The sequence below is a fragment of the Xenopus laevis genome, chromosome 3L (assembly GCF_017654675.1).
Source record: "Xenopus laevis strain J_2021 chromosome 3L, Xenopus_laevis_v10.1, whole genome shotgun sequence".
Taxonomy (NCBI): Eukaryota; Metazoa; Chordata; class Amphibia; order Anura; family Pipidae; genus Xenopus; species Xenopus laevis.
This window is the reverse complement of record NC_054375.1, coordinates 110,975,008-110,994,653: the sequence shown is the minus strand read 5'-3', so window position 1 is coordinate 110,994,653 and position 19,646 is coordinate 110,975,008. Positions and strand designations below refer to the sequence as shown.

The 19,646-nt window shown below is 37.4% G+C and overlaps 1 protein-coding gene across 2 annotated transcripts in view; it reads left to right on the top strand.

The window, feature by feature from the left end:
• The window catches only part of homer2.L (homer scaffold protein 2 L homeolog), an 87,184-nt gene that overhangs the window by 27,825 nt on the left and 39,713 nt on the right, over positions 1-19,646 (top strand). For both annotated transcript variants that reach the window (XM_018250733.2, NM_001087240.1), the window contains 1 exon segment: positions 2,501-2,657. In XM_018250733.2, the coding sequence (XP_018106222.1) occupies positions 2,501-2,657 (157 nt within the window).

Below are 19,646 nucleotides of genomic sequence, written 5' to 3'. Positions count from 1 at the left end.
TTTCTGTTTCAAGAGTTTTATTAGTTTCTTTAGTAAAGTACAATTCTATTTATATAATGCTTGTATATGCCACGCTGCACATTTCTTGCAGTATACCATTATAATACACAAGAGCCATGAATATCCTGTAAGTTATAACCTTATAAATGGTGCTTAGTGATGTCATCAGTTATAATTAGAGCTTAATTATGTCATTTCTGTCACATGACTCACTGAAACTTGTGTATTATAATAAATAAAGTACCCCCTGTTGCAAAATATCATGATAGTAGGTCATCTTAGCGTTCCATGTCCTGTATAAAAACATTATTATTTTTATATGGTCACGGAACTCATTGGTAACTTATATTATCCTTATATAATACACAAAAGCCATGAATATCCTGTAAATTATATCCTTATAAACGGTGAGTTCTGATGTCATCAGTTATAAACGGTCAGTTCTGATGTCTTTTCTGTCACATGACTCATTGAAATTTGTGTATTATAATAAATAAAGTACCCCCAGTTGTAAAATATGAGGATATTAGAAGTTACCTCGGAGTTTCATGACCTGTATAAAAACACTCGGCCTTCAGCCTCGTGTTTTTATATGGTCATGAAACTCCTCGGTAACTTATAATATCCTTATATTTTACAAGAGGGGGTACTTTATTCACTATATTTTACATGAGGGGGTACTTTATTCACTATTTTATAGTCATTAGGAAAAGAAGTGCAAGGACATATATAAGAATATATACAATTAAATGGTTCCAGGTGCAGACAAAAAAGTAAACTGTCAGTGTTGGGTCTGATCATCCCGCAAGTGGGATTATCCAAATAGTATGCAATCTATATTTAGAGGCACATTTATCAAGGGTCGAATTTAGAAATCACGTAAGTTTTTTTTTAAACTCCCTTAAATTTGAATATACTCAAAATTCGACTGGGGGGTTATATAAGAAAAAAATTGAATATCTTAAACTCATGACGAATTTTACCGACTCAAAAACTCAAATCGAATTCAACCAGACTTGATTCGAGTTATTTCTCTGAAAAAAACTACAAACAACTCCAAATTGGTCACTGCACCTCTCCCGTTGACTTATATAGTCATTCGGGAGGTTTTAGGTGGCGAACAGTCGAATTTGAAATTCTTAAAGGGCCAGAGTGTCGTAAATCTAGAAAATCGAATTCGAAATTTTATAAAAACTGAAGTTTGGATAATTCCTTAGTGAAATTTGACAGTTTCGACCGTAAAAAAAAATTTGAAAATTAGAATTCAAATTTTCAATTTGACCCTTAATAAATCTGCCATTTAGTTTCTAAAGCACAGGGAGCTGGGGCAGACTGAGCCGGGCACCCTAGGCAACCCGACCTGGCCCATCGCCCCCCATCCGCATTTAAGAATGAGCATGCACACACAGACAATTGGGAATAAGAGTAAAAAAAGAGCGGCGGTCGGGGGACCCAAGGGCCGTAGTAGGAGTAAGTGACAAAAGAGGTTTCGTGCCCAGTGCCCCCAATAGTTACATTCTAGGTACACGTCTCTTCCACCTACCCCTAGTTCCGGCCATGATGGAGATGTATGGATGCTAAGTAGTAGAAAACAGAAACAAAACAAAAAAAATGTGCATTTTGTGATGTAATAATGTTCATTAAACAGTTTATTACCATATTACAGCCACTTTATTACTTTAATTGGACGTTTTTAAGACCAAGTAACAAAATGTTGCTGGGAGTAAAATAACATTTTCCAGTAAAACATAAATTACATTCGATGCACAGTGGCGCAAACAACAAAAGGGCCGATGCCCCAGGAAAAACTCATACACATCTTTTCCCACACTCATATTACATGCAGTTTATTACCTCATTTATTTTGCCAAGTGTTGTTACTTCATATCCCTAGATGCCATAAAATCTGACCTTTTCAATGTAACCTTTTCTTGCACAGGCGTTTGTTTTTTTTCTTTTGTATTATTTTTAAACACTTGTTCTAACCCTTGTGAGTCTGTTCACCCGGTCCTGACAAGAACACGTACCCTACACACACCAGTATCTCTGTTCATTATTCACATTCTGCAGGGAAATAATTGGTGTGTTTTATGTTATTGATTATGTCCAGTTTAGTAAGCGCTGTTAGACTGCAGGAAAAATACACAGTCCATAAGCCCAGCATCTCATTCATTTATTAGGAACGATATTCTGGAGTCGATGTATTATTTTTTCACTGAAACCAGAATCTAGATTGTTAGCTCTTCTGTAAGACAGTACCAAAAATTTGTGTGCATTGATATTCATTTATATAAAAAATGAGCATCTGTCACTATCTTGACTTGGCTTTTCCCAGGGATTTCAGGGTATTAAATGCCCTGTGTGCCATTGCTTTACCTAATGAATCAAGCAAAATTTATAATAATGGCCAGATATATAGACTATTATTTGACTTACTGTTTTAGTGTGGGAACAGGTCATGCTACTTTTATAGCTAATGTGTGTTTTTTTTATTTTTAAGGGAACAACCGATCTTCACCACAAAAGCACATGTCTTCCAAATTGATCCCAGCACTAAGAAGAATTGGGTCCCTGCAAGTAAACAGGCAGTTTCAGTTTCTTACTTCTATGATAGCACAAGGAACAGCTATAGAATTATCAGCGTTGATGGGACCAAGGTAAGTATCCACAGAATTATGTGCTGACCAACACCCCAAATCTTATCTATAGATAAAATGATGTGCTGGGATATATTATTGCTACTTCGCCTTTGAATTAACTTTTAGTATGATGTACAGTGACAATTTGCTGTTATTCAACTTTTTATTCAGCAGATCTCCAGTTTGCAATTTCAGTAATCTGGTTGCTAAGGTCCAAATTATCCTAGCAACCATGCATTGATGTGACTGGAGTCGCAGAGCCTGGAATATCATTATGGACACTGCCTGAATAGAAATATCAGTAAAAAAAAATAGCAATAACAATAAATGTGTAGGATTCGGTTCGCGATTTGGTCAGGATTCAGCCTTTTTCAGCAGGATTCGGATTTAACCGAATCCTTGTGCCTGGCCAATCCGAATCCTAATTTGCATATGTCAATTAGAGGCAGGAAGATAGTTTTCGTAACAGCACAAGGAAGTAATAAAATGTTCCCACTTTTTCCTTTCCTGCCCTTATTTGAATATGCAAATTAGGATTCCAATTTGGTTTAGTATTTGGCCGAATCTTTCACAAAGGATTCAGGCATTTCGGGCAAATCCCAAATAGTAGATTTGGTCCTTAGAGCATTTGTTTTGCAGATGGGGTCAGTGACCCCAACTTGAAAGCTGGAAAGAGTCAGAAGAAGAAAACAGATAATTAAAAAACTATACAAAACATAATGAAGACCAACTCAAAAGTTGCTGAGACTTTCTATAACTTACTAAAAGTTTACATAAAGTTGAACCACCCCTATAATCACATTTCAGCCACTGAAAAGGTTATCCACTTCTCTATGTGAACAATCAGCAATATTCTTCCTTTTTAAAGAACAAAACCATTGCTAGGATTTACCTTTTTTCATGTTTTGCTAATATGTGATGTGTCTTTCTTTTTTTTTTTTGCATCAAACTTTAATGACGTCTCCTTAGATGTGAATTATCAAGAACATCTCATTTGATATTCTGTCCTTCCTGTGCAGGAAAGACCTTTTAGTGAGAGCAGATGTTCTGCACAACAGCAAAATAAGATCCCTTTTCATGTATGACCAATTAAAGCTTTCACATTCATCAAAGAACCCGTTTCACGGGAATAATATGATAGGAAAAGTCTTGCTTCTTCAGAACAGTGAACAGCGATTGTTATTGGCAAGCACTGAACATTTTTGGAAATTGCTTAATAGGTTAGTTAGGAATGGAGGTCGGTACATCAAGGAGATCTGGGCATTTGTGTTCTGTGTATTCCTTCCAATTTGCTTTCTCTCAGTCCTGCTCCCTCTGTAATGGAACTAAGAACTTGCTTTTAGACGTACCTTGTTTAACCACTATGGCAGGGTAGGAAGTGGACATAATCACTCTCAGTGGATGAACAGAGTGTTCTAGGTCTAGATTTTATTTTATCTTGTCGTCCACAATGCTCTCATATTTCTCAGTATAGAACTAGATTATCCCCATTCCATAAGATTAAATAGCTGTATGTCTGAGATGGGAACACTGAAGCCTCCCAACATATTTAAGGTGTCACTTCCAGTATACGGACCAATCAAATGACTGGATGTGCAGGTTAGAAATTGTGTTTCAGCTGTGTTTTATATTCATAGTGCAAACTAAACTGAGCCAACTGAACACTGTATGGGCCTTGGGACAATCATTTATACAAGGGTTATAGCATTCAGTCGTTCCATGGTTAATAGTAGTTACTACATGTCCTGCCTTTTTACAGGATGAAGCAATTTTATTTTTCATGTTTTACTACTTTATGTTTAAGGCATTGAAGCAGGCCTTGCGACTACTAAGGGGGAGGGGGGCAGTAGGTACAAGACTCTGTGGTGCACTTACTGATAAGTTGTGATATTGGGCAAGTGGCAACATAAAAACTCTGTATAATAAATACCATTTGGCACCATGTTGGGCAACTGTTGAGTCGGTGTCTAATGGAATTCTCTATGTTCAAGTACATTTGTTTTTCCATTCAAAATTGATATAGACAATACAAATAAAAATGTTACAAAATATGTCAATAGACCCACTCTTTAAAGGGTCAAAGTGGATGTCATTGCTCCAGGGCTGATTTCAACTAACAGGGAACATTTATTGCACAGAATATATAACGACACAACGATGACTTATGCATATTAATAGGCTAAATTAAAATCTATTCTCATATAGACCAGAAACTTAGTATTAAAGTGTCTAATTTTGCTTGGAAATATGTCACATAATTACATCCCTAGAGGATTTTCATAATGTATTTATAAGCAGGGTAAATGCTCAGTGCTTTAGAAATAATACAGGCATGGGACCTGTTATCCAGAATGCTCGGGATCTTGGGTTTTCAGAATAATGGATCTTTCCGTAATTTGGATCTTCATATCTTAAGTCTACTAGGAAAACATGTAAACAAAATAAACCCAATAGGCTGGTTTTGCTATCAATAATTATATCTTAGTTTGGATAAAGTACAGGCTACTGTAGTATTATTTCAGAGAAATTTGGATTATTTGGATGAAATTGATTCTGTGGAGACGGCCTTTCCATAATTCAGAGAATGGGTTTCCAGATAACGGATCCAATACCGGTACTAAAAAAAGTTATTTCATAGGATAAGCGTTCTTAAATATAACCACCCTACATTGACCAGTTTTCATTCAAATATTAAGTATAATGATTGTATATTGGGTTATATTTAACTACTCCTGTAAATAACCAGTGTCCCTCAGAATGAGGGAGTGCAATAGAGGTTAGATGATTTTAGTAAGATTTCAGAGCCCCGCAGATATTTAATGTCATTTGAAGAACTTTCATTTTGATCTCCTGTTCTATGCAGATTTTAAAACAAACACTTAGGAATATAGATTATTCTATTAGCAGGTTGGTGACTAACTCTCTGGCTTGGCGTGTCCATCAGTATCAGTGTGATAACCAGTGGATGATTGCATGAAGTACTCAACAGAAATCATTTTGCCGTAACATCAACACCCGCATGAAATGCTAAGGTTAACTAACTTCTTAATGTGCTTGACTTACCGTGTATCATAAGAAATGTGATTCACACATTTGAGAAATGAGTCATGCCTCTTGCAGAGTTCATAATGGCATATGAACAATTCAATTCAGCCTTCAAATTACTGTAAGGTGTTTATCAGGTTGTCTTCCAGTAAAGTCACTACACATTGAAAATGCAGAAGCCTGTCCTATGAACATTTGCCTATAGTATGTAGACTTCATGAAAATGGATTATACTCTAAAATTAGCATCCGTTTACTATTCCATACATGGAAAACTAGGTAACTAGATATAGGTTACAGGCTGTTTTAGGGTAGTGATACAAATGTTCTGTAGCAATTAAATATGCACGCAAAGACACACAGATAGTGAGCAGTATCCCCACCATGAAGTAAGGCAAATGTATTTGTCATCTGTATTTGCCGATTAGCTCTGAAAAGTTAGCCATACCGAAGTTGACATTGGGTAACCAACCTTCGGCACACAGGTGATCAGTCAGATATTTAATGCTACAAATATTAACTGGAAAAAGGAGACTGCAAGTGGGTCAGATGTATACCGATTCAAAGGTGCAGGCTTATGCAGTGATGTCTACATAGACAATGTCTGCCAATAGTTTAAGCACAGTTCTCAGCATGTATATATTATGACAGCAGTCATCTAGTCCTGCATGCCTGTGCCACAACTCAATTCTGTGTCCACCTCTGCTTGATCCTCCTTTCTCTTCAACAGCCAAACATCTTGCTGTATATTTTTGAGAGGAAAATAGACACTATTGAAAATTACATACCAGCACCTAAAATCACACCAGCCAAACAAAACACCCCCAGCTCCAACAGACTTATCCCCAGTCATAGCTAATTTGGGTTGAAAAAAGACAAAAATCCATTGAAGTCAACTCTTCTAATTCAGGGGGTTGAACCAGTCACTGAGGAGGAAGTAGATTCTTTTCTCTCTATACTTGTTTGGCAAAGATGTATGTTGCAAAACCTTCAATTTTTTTTTTATCGATAATATGGTCACATTAAGCTTTCATTGCACTGGTCCACTGAAGACTGTATTATTAAAGAAATAAGATAGTTTTTATTTGTTCTAAAACCAGAGGATTGTTGGCTGGATGCTGCCCTCTAAATTATTTTTATGTCACCCCCAGCCTACCCAATGGCTCCATAGACTTCTAATTTCATTTAGATTATAAGCTCTTTTGGGCAGGGCCGCTTTACCTTTTTTTATTAGTTGTGTTTTAGTGTGTAATCTCTATGTTCAATAAATATATCTATGTATTGTACTGCACTACTTATGAATCCAGTGACAAGTGACCCTTAAAGGAATTGTTCGTGTAAAAATAAAAACTGGGTAAATAGATAGGCTATGCAAAATAAAAAATGTTTCTAATATAGTTGTAATGTATAAAGGCTGGAGTGACTGGATGTCTAACATAATATCCAGAACACTACTCCCTGCTTTGCAGCTCTTTTGGTTTCCACTGATTGGTTACCAGGCAATAACCAATCATTGACTTGAGGGGGGATATGGTTAATAACTGTTTGCTTTAGAATCTGGCCTGCAGGTGAAGAATCAGTTGCAAACTCACTGAACAGGTATGTCCCATGTGGCCCCCCTTCAAGTCACTGACTAACTCAGAGTTATAGAGCTGAAAAGCAGGAAGTTGGATTCTGGCTGTTTTATTAGACATCTGTTCACTCCAGCCTTTATACATTACATTTTTGGCTAAATAACTATACTAGAATCATTTTTTTTATTTTGCACAGACTATCTATTTATCCAGTTTTTATTTTTCCACTGAACTATTCCTTTAAGCTATTCATACCCTACAAGATCCACTCGTTTGGTGAAGTCACCAAATGAGCGGATCTTTTCTCCGATATGCCCGCCTAAGGTGTATGGTATTGGGCTTAATCCGGTCGTTGGCCCTATGGCCAAACAATCTGATTACAATGGCGGGAATACGAGCCATCCGAGTGAGGACTGCAATCCAAAGGGAAAATCAAACATGCAAGATATATTTTTGGTCAGGTGGGCCTGTAGAGTGCCCCATACATGGGCAGATAAGCTGCCTAATCAATATCAAGTGTCTGAATCTGTATCTTAAATCTGACCAAGTATGGCCACTTTAAAGGAAACGCCTGGTGTGGCTTTAGACATGGGGAGTTACAGCACTCAAACTCTGATTCATGAAAGGCCTCTCTATACCATAATATTTGTTCTGTGTTATAGCATGCAATGTGAGCTGCTGACACTGAAAATGACAGAATTTACTGCTGGAGTCACCAGCCACAATTTTATAGCCCTCCTGTTGGAATGCAATGCCCTCAGCCTTGCTCTGAAAGCAGATCCGTGGGCACCATGAGCCCACACACTGGGGGACTTATCACTGAGGTGCAAATTGCATGAGAGATTAGCGAGCGGATTTACTGACTGCTTCTTGGTGTCACTGACACTCTCGCTATTTATCAATCACATGCTGCTGCCCTTTAGATGCTCATGTCTCTGCTACACACATTTGTAATCTCTGACATGCGCCAAAACATGGTTTTCGAATTTGTGGTCCTTGAGCTGTTGGGGAACTACAGCCACCAGAAACCCTCAGCAGTGACACTGTCGAGCTAAAGCACCATGGCCTTGAAATGCTGTTGAAGGATTGTGACGTTTGTAGTTCAGCAACAGCATGATCCCACAGCATGTATATCTTAAAAAAAAAAAGAGATGTATGAGCAGGCAGCACTGTTTACTGGATGATCTCTGTGCCACTAATAAATGAGCACCTTGCAGACTTATGGGGTTATTAATGGTCTGAGTCTCAGCAGAGCGCTGCAGGAGATTATAGGAAGCCGAGGCATCTAATATTTTTTTTATGGTGCTTTTTAACATAATGATATAAAATGAGGCCACATTAGTAAATGTTTGCTATTGTTTGCATCTTGACCTAATTACAAGATGGGGGTAAAAAATACATCAAAGCCTGTTATTCTGTGTAATTTCTTTTTGATACCAAATTAAATTTAAACATTAAGGCCGAGACATTTTTTATATTTGCTCTGAGAAAATCTAATAGTTTATTGTGGATAATTATTCTAGTATTCTATTTGTGTGTGAGAATGCACTGCCTCTCCCCACAGTGTTCTGCTGAGAGCTTACCCCTTACTGTGAGAGTGTTATTAACCGGCAAATTTCCCAGGGCCTAAGCTGCCCACACACTTCTTCTTGGCCCTTATTCGCTACCTACTACAAATTGCTTTCTCATTTGGGAAAATATCATTCTAAAATAGAATATAGATCTAATTCGGATGTATGAAATTTCAGCATGTGCTGGTTAATGCATCTCTTTTGCTGTTTTTAAACTACAACTCTCAGCATGCTATGTTACTGCTGCAAACTGAGTAGACCCTTCTCCCTCCCTAAAGGCACACCATAATGTTAGCAGAAATGATGCAACATTTTAGACTATACCATTATAATGTTACTTTCCTAATAATTAAAGAGGAGCAATATGAAAAATGCACAGTGTAATTAGCTTATATTAGAAATATTTGCTTACTTTTTAAGGCAGATTTTCATCCATGGCATCCATTCTTCTCCTTAACGCTCTTTACTTTGCACAGGCAGATGGCCAAAATCTTAGCTGTCAGGGAATTGAGAATTTCTTTGGACCACATGTTTCTTTTGACGTCACCACTGAATGTCACATCAGGCTTATATATGATTTTGTGGATATTTTATTCATTATAGGTCTTTGCAGATGATCAGAATATCCAGTGCGAGCGATTCTGCAGTCTTGGTACTTTTAGGCCATGCACATCATAAGCCAGACCTGCCTCCCCTTTACACAATGCTAATAGTTCCAAACCCCACATTCCCATACTTTTTCAGGGTTAAGAAACTAGCCTTTTAGAAAATACAGAATAAAATCTAATTTGGATCCTAATTGTCTTTGATACCTAAGCTCTCTTGTAAATTGTATTTACATGTGCTTATCCTGGAATGGTATTCCACCTTAGGTTTTAGGGCATAGGTATTGTATTTTGGTGGCACTTCTGCAGTTGCTACCGCTATTTTCTGCAAGGGGATACAGGTATGGGTTCTGTTTTGGGATTTGGGGTTTTCCGTATAAAAAATCTTACAGTAAGTTGGATCTTCATGCCTTAAGTCTACTAGGAAATAAACATTAATAGACTGGTTTTGCTTCCGGTAAGGATTAATTATATCTTAATCGTGAACAAGTATACTTTATTGTTTTATTATTACAGAAATATTATTATTTGGATAAAATGGAGTCTATGGAAGAAAACTTTCCCATAATTTGGAGTTTTCTAGATGACGGGTTTCCAGATAACAGATTCCCAGATTCCCATACCTGTATTAGATAATACAATGCAAGAATGCTGAATTGGCATGTGGCTTGTACTGGATCTGCAATAAAAAATGGTTTTACTTCCTCTGCAAAACAAAATGTTTGAGTCAAGTTGGCAGCGTGGCCGAATTAGATCCATCTCAGCAGTAACTAAGTTTGAAGGCTGATTTGTCTGTTTTTCTGTTTCAGATAGTGTGTTTGAGGGAGAGAGAGAAGAATGATAAACTAAGATAATTACTTCTAGGTAAATTAGCTTTTCCCCTGGGTACAATGTAACTGTGAGGGCAATTGCTTGCTGCAATAACCTCGTTTTTAGGATGCTTTATCAAGCAACTAGTTCAGGTTGCCTACCAAACTAGTTGTTACGGTTGTTAAGCTTGTAACCCTATAGCCATTGTTTTCTGCAACTCCCAGCATGCCGCAGCAATTAATGGAGGCCATCAACTATAGTGCAGAACAGTTTTTTTCTTACTTACTTTAACACATATGAGTGGGAAGCATATGAATGAGAAGTTGCCATAATTATTGCTGCAACATCCTCAATAGAACAGAATCTAAGATGATCATAAATAGATATTGCTGACTGGAAACAATGTCTCCTCTGAGACACACCAGACTCTGTCCTCCCAGCTGTCCCTATTTAGACGTTGCTTAAACGGCACGATTTTCCAGTTGGGAATGTTGGAAAGTGTGCAGAAACCTCTTGTGGCTAGCAGTTATAGTACATTTTTTTTTTCAATGAAAAACATAATTACACCTGCAATATTTTTTCTATGGTGCCATTTATTGTAATGCACAAATACCACCATACAATCAGTTAAGGCCAAGTAATATATTTATTTTTGCTCTTATTTATTTTAAAGGGGTTGTTGACCTTCAAACAACTAGTAGTTTTCAGATAGACCACCAGAAATAACGACTTTTTACTTATTAATTTCTATTTTCTATGTTTCTAATATTTTAGTGTAAAGTGTCATTTTTCACCTTCTAAAGCAGCTCGGGGGGGGGGGGGTGGCCGACCCTGTAAACTGTTCTAAGTTGATACATTTAGTTGATACATTTCTTATTTTTGTCCCTGCTGAGCAGAATCCCAGTTTAATTACAGACAGCTGTTATTATAATTAAACTTTAACAGTTTAGAGTCTGTGTCTGAATTACTGAGCTGCCAGACTGAACTGAATTGAAAAAAGTGTTTGGAAGGAGAATAACCCCTTTAATGTAAGTGTTAAATACTGGTCTTTTCTATTTAAAGAAAAATCGCTCTATAAATATACACCTGCATGGTTCCCAAAAACAACCCCTGAACACTTGAGATCACATTATCTCGGCACATTTCCCTTAATTGTAATTTGGGGGTATGTCAATAATGTCATTGTATTGAAGAGGGTACCAAATTCAACACCAAAATGTCAGTGTTAACTCCTGTGTGCGCAAGGAATTATTTCTGTTTATGTGAGGGATGCACAAAATCCACTATTTTTGGATTTGTCTCAATCCCAAATCTTTCACAAAAAGATTTGCCACATCCTGAACTGAATCAACAATTTTTTCGTTTGTGTGACAAAAAGTCACGTGATTTTAAGGATTCAGATTCAGCCATGCACGAGGTTTCCCCCAAATCCAAATCCTGACGAAAAAGGCAAAATCCTGCTGAATACTGAACCGAATGCTGGATTCAGTCTAATCCTAATTTATGTTATGGAAGACTAAGAGGTAGTTACCTGTGTGGCACCTGGTTGAACTGGAGTGGTAGAGTTCACACTAGGGATGCACCGAATCCAGGATTCGGTTCGGGATTCGGCCAGGATTCGGCCTTTTTCAGCAGGATTCGGATTCGGCCAAATCCTTCTGCCTGGCCGAACCGAATCCGAACCCTAATTTGCATATGCAAATTAGGGGCGGGAGGGAAATCACGTGACTTTTTGTCAGAAAACGAGGAAGTAAAAAATGTTTTCCCCTTCCCACCCCTAATATACATATGCAAATTAGGGTTCGGATTCGGTTCGGTATTCGGCCGAATCTTTCACAAAGGATTCGGGGGTTCGGCCGAATCCAAAATAGTGGATTCGGTGCATCCCTAGTTCACACTCTTTGGATTCATCTTATGATATGAGCTCCATATTTGTGAAAAATGCCTGTATATAAAATAAACTTATTAGGGAGAAGGAACAATGATAATACCTTTATTTTTCAATATCATGGATGTAACAATAGTTTGCTATGGTTTTAAAGATGGATAAAGATTAATTTGGTAATTAGAAAAACTTTTTAAATTTATGTGAAATAACAAAGGTGCATTTTGCAGTTCAGCAGGGCCACTGTGGGTTGGTTTCCTTCTTCAGAGACTTCCCTATATTTTATTAAGGATTTATTTTTTTATTTCCCTTTTGCTGTTGTTATAGTATTTTTATGCCCAAGGATATTTTCATTTCTTTTCTTGGTCATACATAGACTGTTATCTGTGACTTGGTTGATATTTATGGATTTATGCACTCTGTAGAGGTTTTTTAGTGAATAATACATATTTGCTTCTACTTATGTTAGTTATGTTTCTATTATAATGCTTGTTCTTATACTTTGCTGAAAGCGGCACAAGTTGGTAGAGAAGAGAGTTGGGTATCCAGAAGGAGAAGTTTGGCCATCCAAAGGTTGGAAGGTTGGCTGTTTGGAATTAGCTTTAATCAATATTGCACCTTGTACTTACACAAGCTAGTAAGCCTGCTGAAATGTTGCTTGTGAGTATCCACTCATTTATGAATAAAGACAACCCAGGAATTGTGTTCCAGGGCCTTGATTGCCAGACAACTTTGGAGACATAGAGAAAAGTATTGGAATAGCACCAAGCTGAGATATCATCCAGTAAGCTGATTTTCAGGCAATAACTCAACTGAACAAAGGAAAACATATTGTTCCTACAGATATTTTTCCACCAGACAGTAGAGTATGGGATCTGCCATGTAATTAGAACTAACTCATCAATGTCATCATTCTATGACAAGTGTATCAATCTGTATAGCACATATTTTACCATAGTTTCATCAGCAAGCAACATTGCTGCATGTTAATGGATTTTGAGATTTCCTCACTTCCCACACAAGAGTGAATAAATGTTTATTGTTATACACCTAGCAGTTGGTAATAAGCCCTGGAAGAAAGTCTCTGCTGGCAAAATTATGTGTATTCTGCAAATAAACATTGCATTTTTCAATTTTTATAATAGGTTAGGGTGGAATAAAAGACTCCAGAGATCTGCCAGGCATCAGGGACTAATGTTTAAAGGTGGAAGTGAGAATTGTAAGTGACCTTGATTATTTATAGCAAGGCTGAGAGATGAGAAAGGAGCAAACAATGTTTTCAGATGAAGGAACCCAAGAACATGCTGAAGGATAGCTATTTTTGAGAAAGATGGAAGGTCATGCTGGGAAGGTCAAATAGAAACCTTAGGGACAAGAAATCCAAGCCTTTATTCCAAAATACTGAATGGCTCATAAAAACAGTCACATCAGCAGTATTTGTCGGTTGTGTATGTCTAATTGAAATGTATTTTTAGTCTCTTCTTGCTTTGTCATCCCTAGCTTCTATGGGGTTGTTGCTTGCTTGGCTTCAATAACTGAACACTTTCTGGGTGCAGAGCAAAGATTATGTCAGATAGGCAGAAAAGAACTGATTACAAAAAGAATAGTGCAATGCGATTTCTTCATATAAATTCAAATTCTTAAAGCAACATAATTTTTACAAAAAACACGAATAGCTTTAAAAGTAGCAATTTTAGTTCATGCAAGAACACTTATTAGTCTGCTTTAGCCCCCCTCAAATGAGTTTAATACCTCCCTTGCCTCACTATTTTACCCCTAATATAGTTTGTGAATTTCACAGTCACTTCTGTAGAGCTCTCTGTGGAAGTGAAGTAACAATGTGATTCTATATCCAGAAAGATGTTATCCAGAAAGCTCTGCATTGCATAAAGACCATATCCCATTCAGATAATTTTAAGATAATTCAAATTTTTAATTACATGATTTCCTTTTTTCTCTGTAATAATAACACAATAATTTGTACTTGATGGTAAAACAATCCTTTTGGGTTTATTTCATGCTTAAATAGTTTTTATCAGACTTAAGGTATGGTGATCCAAATTACAGAAAGGTCCTTGTCTACAAACCCTAGGTCCAAATATTACAATATGCAACGTTTTTACCTTTATTTTTAAGTATATATGACAATGTTTCAAGCTTAATTGTTTTAAACAGAATATTTATTTTAATTTTTTTTTTAAATGTAGCCTCTTTTTAGGGGGGGGAACCACTTCCCTGTCAGATGGAGATGGGGTCTCCATGGGGTGGGGATTTCTTTCCTGTCTGTGCTGGAGCCTCGTCCTCTTGGGCAGTGTAGGTGGGCACCAACTCAGGACCTTGTGCACCGTAGTTGGGTGCTTTAACCTACTTATGCCTGCTACTGATGATATTGACCCTTATGCATGTGTTTGTGAATGTTATAGTAACTTTAGTTTGTAAACTCCACTACAGTAGGGACTGATGTGAATGCATAGTACAAGTAGAAACCATATTTCTGTTCAATTTTCTGCCAGTGTATCCACTGCCTCTCCCGTTAGGTTTATTGAAGGTAATTACAGATGGTTGCATCAATGAGAACATGACGCTACACAATGGAACAGTTCCAACATGGTCTCTATTAACCCTCTTCAGCAAATATAAGGCCACTGTAAGTGGCAAGCACATAAGCTCTCCCAAGGGGTTATTGGGGAATGCTGTTCTATAGATTTATGGTCTTTTAAGTCACTTCTTTCTGAGCTTTTCTGCCTTAATGGAGAGGCACTGAGGCAAAATTCCGTTCACTGGGGAAAGACGGTGTCAAGAAATATGAGGAAAAAAATCATTTTTTTTATGAAAGAGTAACTTAAATGTATCCCCGTAGATACCTGATGTAATGTGTGAGAGGGATTGTGGTTATTGGTAACACCAAGTGTTGCCTATGTATGGTCATTCTAGATTGGTCTGCGAACAAATAATATTTATGAGCTTCGTAGACGCTGTCCCAACTGCAGCCATTACCATCTGCTTTGGTTTGTTTCAAAATAATATGTCTGTGGGATCTTAGACCCAAGTAGTTTGTGCATTCTATTTAGGGAAATGTGCTCTAAAAGAACATCCAGAGCCAGCTGGTTTATCCTCAAACCTGTAAGCTGTGTATGGAGTTAGTAGACCACAGATGTAAATATTACTTCTCATTGGTCTGCTTTCTGCATCCTCCATGGGTCCTGGAATTCCTCCAGTGGTGTTATAAGGATCTTGTTTACACTTTTGTGGTAGTGGTTTTTTTTTATTTTTTTTTTTAAAGCTAACTCATCCACCTTATTTCTGTCATCTTCTGGGCAGTTCTTTCTACTATACGAATTTATTTAGCAGGACAACGTCTTCTCAGTAATGCATGTGAAGGGACATCACTTGGCCTACCACCCCTGGATAGAGAGATACATAAGTTAGATATCTGTTGTATAAAATATGTAGCAAACGGTTGTATACTGTATGTGATACATGGGTGTCAAAGAAGACACTCCTGTGAGTTATTCTTAATGCTTGTAATGAGGGCAACCTGTCTGGTGAATATGTTAAAACTAGTAGAAATGTTTAGGTGTATACTTTTTAGGTTGCTGAGAGGGTGTGTTCTTCTTACTCTAACATGTTGACGGGGAGTATAGCTGCCGGCATTCTATAAACATAAGAGGAACCATTCATTAGCATTATTACAGGGATTTATTAAAGAGGTGTTGTCATTCAGACAGGTGGAATTAGCAGTAATAGCACCAGTTTTAAGTAAATGGTTTACACAATCCAAAAGAAAGCTTTAGATAAAATCATTTTAACCTGACTTACTTGCATGTATTTGTGCCTTTATAGAATTTTTTTCCAGTATCCAGCTTGGATAATTTACCTGCTGTATTTGGCAGTTGCTTGCAAGAAGCTGGCAGTTCTGTATTCCTTGCAACCCTTGCATTAGCTAGAAAGATTGTCATATTCTCCTTTGGTTGCTTCCAATTACTAAAAAATATCCATCTAAGGGACTTGAACCCACAAAAGCTTTAAGCAATCAATGACACTATGTAGAATCTTCAAATATGATTCTTGAATATGAATTTCAATGCATTAACTAAGGCAACCAGAGCTCCCCTGAGTGCACTTGATCTGAATGCTATCATTTGCAATCCATAATAAGTAAAATTAGCAATCCCAAATCACCACAATCAATGTAGAAAATATGCTGTGTTCTCTGTCCTATCTATACTTCGTTGGTGATCACTAATTATATTGCTATTTGAACAATTTATGGCACAATTAGTATTTTTTTAAATTGTTCTACCATAGTAATATCCATGAGCAGTCACAGAAATGTTTTGAGAATGAAAGATAAACGTAAAATCTGTGCCACAGATCTCAATCCATCAGGATATAGATGGATGTTCTGACAATAACATTTTCTTTCACTTTTAACAAGACATTAATCCAACTGGGTTTCTCACGGAAAGAAGGTCTTGTACCAGACTCTTCTACAATCTAATCTGTGGGCCCATTACTCTATTAAAACATTATTTATTTTGGTAGTTGGGTGTATAAGAGAGACCAAATAACTGCTGTGGTTAAAAAATTTCTAGCCTTTCCAAGTCCATATTGTCATTATCTGGGTCTAAGCCTCTGGAGATGCGATTGTACAGAACAATGTAGATCTGTCTCTTCCCTGTTCATAATATCTTAAGGAACCAGTTCTGCATGTTCCATAATCTATACCTTGCCCTACAATATACAAAACTACCTAAATCCTAAGTAAGAGCAGGAGCATTCTAAGTCCTCATTTGGGTCCTCTCTCATTTAGCATTTGACATCCCTGCCAAATGCACTGCTGTAGCTGCACCCCACCGGATCAAGTGAGAGTTAATTGCTAGTTTTGTAAGCAGTGAATCATTAAATGAGAAGAAAGGTCTATTTGCACTTGGGGGTGTCAAGTGTTAGGCACCCCCAAGTGATTGTATTGACTTAACTGAAACCCCGGGCCAGTGCTCCTATTGGCAGAAAACTGCAGGGTTAAACCAGTGAGCACCACGGAGCGATCCTCTTCCTGTTTCCTCTTTCTTCATATGGCTGCGCATGCGCAGTAGAATGAGAAGCCGAACTTTAACTAAAAAGTTGCCTATTTAGTTCTATTGCGCATGCGTTTGCCCAGGGAAATTTGAAGAAAGTAGAAGACGGAAGAAGATCTTTCAGTGGTGCTCGCTAGAAAAACCCCGGGTTGGTGCAGTTTTCTGCCAATAGGAGCACCGGCCCGGGGTTTCAGGTAAGTCAATACAATCACTTGGGGGTGCCTAACATTTGGCACCCCCAAGTGCAAACAGACTTTCCTTCTCCTTTAAAGGAACAGCTATGCGTGAAGAAAAGTTGCTCATCAGGGTGTCTAATGCTACTCACATGCTTGACAGAACAAAATACACACAAGATCTTTCTGCAGCTTTCTGTTTTCTCTGCATTACAGTAACCTTGAGGGGGAAATATAATAAACAGTTTCAAATATAAAAGAAATTGCACAAATAAGAATAAAAGTTTCCATTTCGCAAGTTAATATTCTTTATTAGACTGTTATTGAATTGCAAATTGTAATTTTAAAGGCATTCGTGAATGTGCTCTTTTGGAGCAAACATAACTTTTTCAGGAAGAAGTTTATCACGTAAACTGCACACTGGCGCAAACTATAAAATTCACAGTCTTTCTTTCTGAGAATGAGAACAGAATCTGTATTTACAAAAAGGATTGGGACCCTTCAGCCCTCTAGGTGTTGCAAAACGAGAACCCTCGGATCCTAGCTACAGTTTACAGATACTGTGCGACCATAAAGCTAATTTTGAATCCTCTCCAGTGTCTTAGAAAAAGAGAAGCAGATTAACGTAGGTTTCATTTTTATCTGGAATATGACGTTTCCCACATGTGTAGGTAAATGTCACAACATGCCCTTTCAGCTGAGAAACTGATCTCTATGCTTAAATCTGCCTCTAAGGAGAAATGAATGCAAAAAATACAAGTTGCTTCTACACAACAGCATTTTATTACATTCAAGCGCTCATGCTGAAAGCATTTATGTGATTGTTACATGCCTAAGTCAATAACCTGGATTTGCAGAGGATTCTGAAAGAGGCGTTAATACCAATGGTAAATTATATGTCCCAGTAATCCAAACAAGAACCTATAAAATTCACCTGCTTCTCATTAGCCATGTTCCTTGTTTATCCTTGCTTTAATCATACAAAGGCATGCTAGGAGTTTTTCCACAGCAGAAAAGGCAGATGAAGCAGAAGTGATTTGTGCATCTGGTACAAACCAACACTCTTTTATCACTGGGAAGAATAGTGTGTGTGTGTGTGTGTTTTGTGATTCTTTAATCCACAGTTAATATATGTGCTAAAGAAATGCAATATATTCTTGGTAAAACTGTTACTTTTAGGAGCCTTTATATAGACACCCCATATGTATACAGGGGTAGTTTTTTGGGCAGGGCAGATGGCCTCTAGCTGCACATTAGTATGAATATGGAGATCGGCACAATAAAGGTTGCAAGCAGGATAAACCCTGTGTGTTTATTAGTTTAAACATGTAACGTTTGGGTAGAATCCCTAACGTTTCTCCCCAAAATGTTACATGGGTTGCACTAAATAAACACGCAGGGTTTATCCCGCTTGCAATGTCTGTCTCCATATTCATAGTAAGAGGAGGTAACCGATCCCCCAGGAGATATAGAGCACCAGGTGGAACACATGTTTAAAAGGCCAGGGTATGTTGGTGACTATTGTAGCTCACTCCTTACCTCTAGCTGCAGACGTCATTCTCTTGGCCACCATTAAATGTCCATGGTAAATTTACCATTTACACCTATATCTTTATATAATACTACCATGTACACACTGTGAATTTTTACAATTCAGTTATAGTATAGGAAACAAACATTGCAATAACAAAGATTAAGTGCTACATGTTAAGAAACACAGGTGGTATGAGGTCCCTGACTCAAGAGCTTGCATATATTTACAAGGTGCAAGTGACCTATTTTCTTAAATTAACTTCACATCTCTGATTTACATTACAACCCTAAGTTTATGTTGTTTAGGGGACCAGAAAAAATGTGTAAACTCCTAGAAAATGCAAAATCAGATGTATTATATATTGGTGGGACCACAACAAAATGTTGTAAAATGTGGGAAAACTTAAAATGAGGGGATATCTAGTAGAAGTAAATCTAGACCAGATTGTCCAGTTGCTCTAGATTTACTTCAACTAGATATATCATGACCTGGGTGAATAAACACCTTCATAGACTTAAAATCAGGGAAGTTAAAACTGAGGTTTCACTGTACACATATTTCTTAAACCCTCACACCTCCTGTATTCAGTCCAGCCTTCTGTATACACATTTTTAATGTACAGTATTTAATCCAGTAGTGTAGCTGTCCGTGTGCTGAATGTTTTTGTGCTGATTCTGTTAGGAAGAGACCTTTGTTGTTTTCACTTCAGTAATTCAGCTTCCTAAGTACTAGC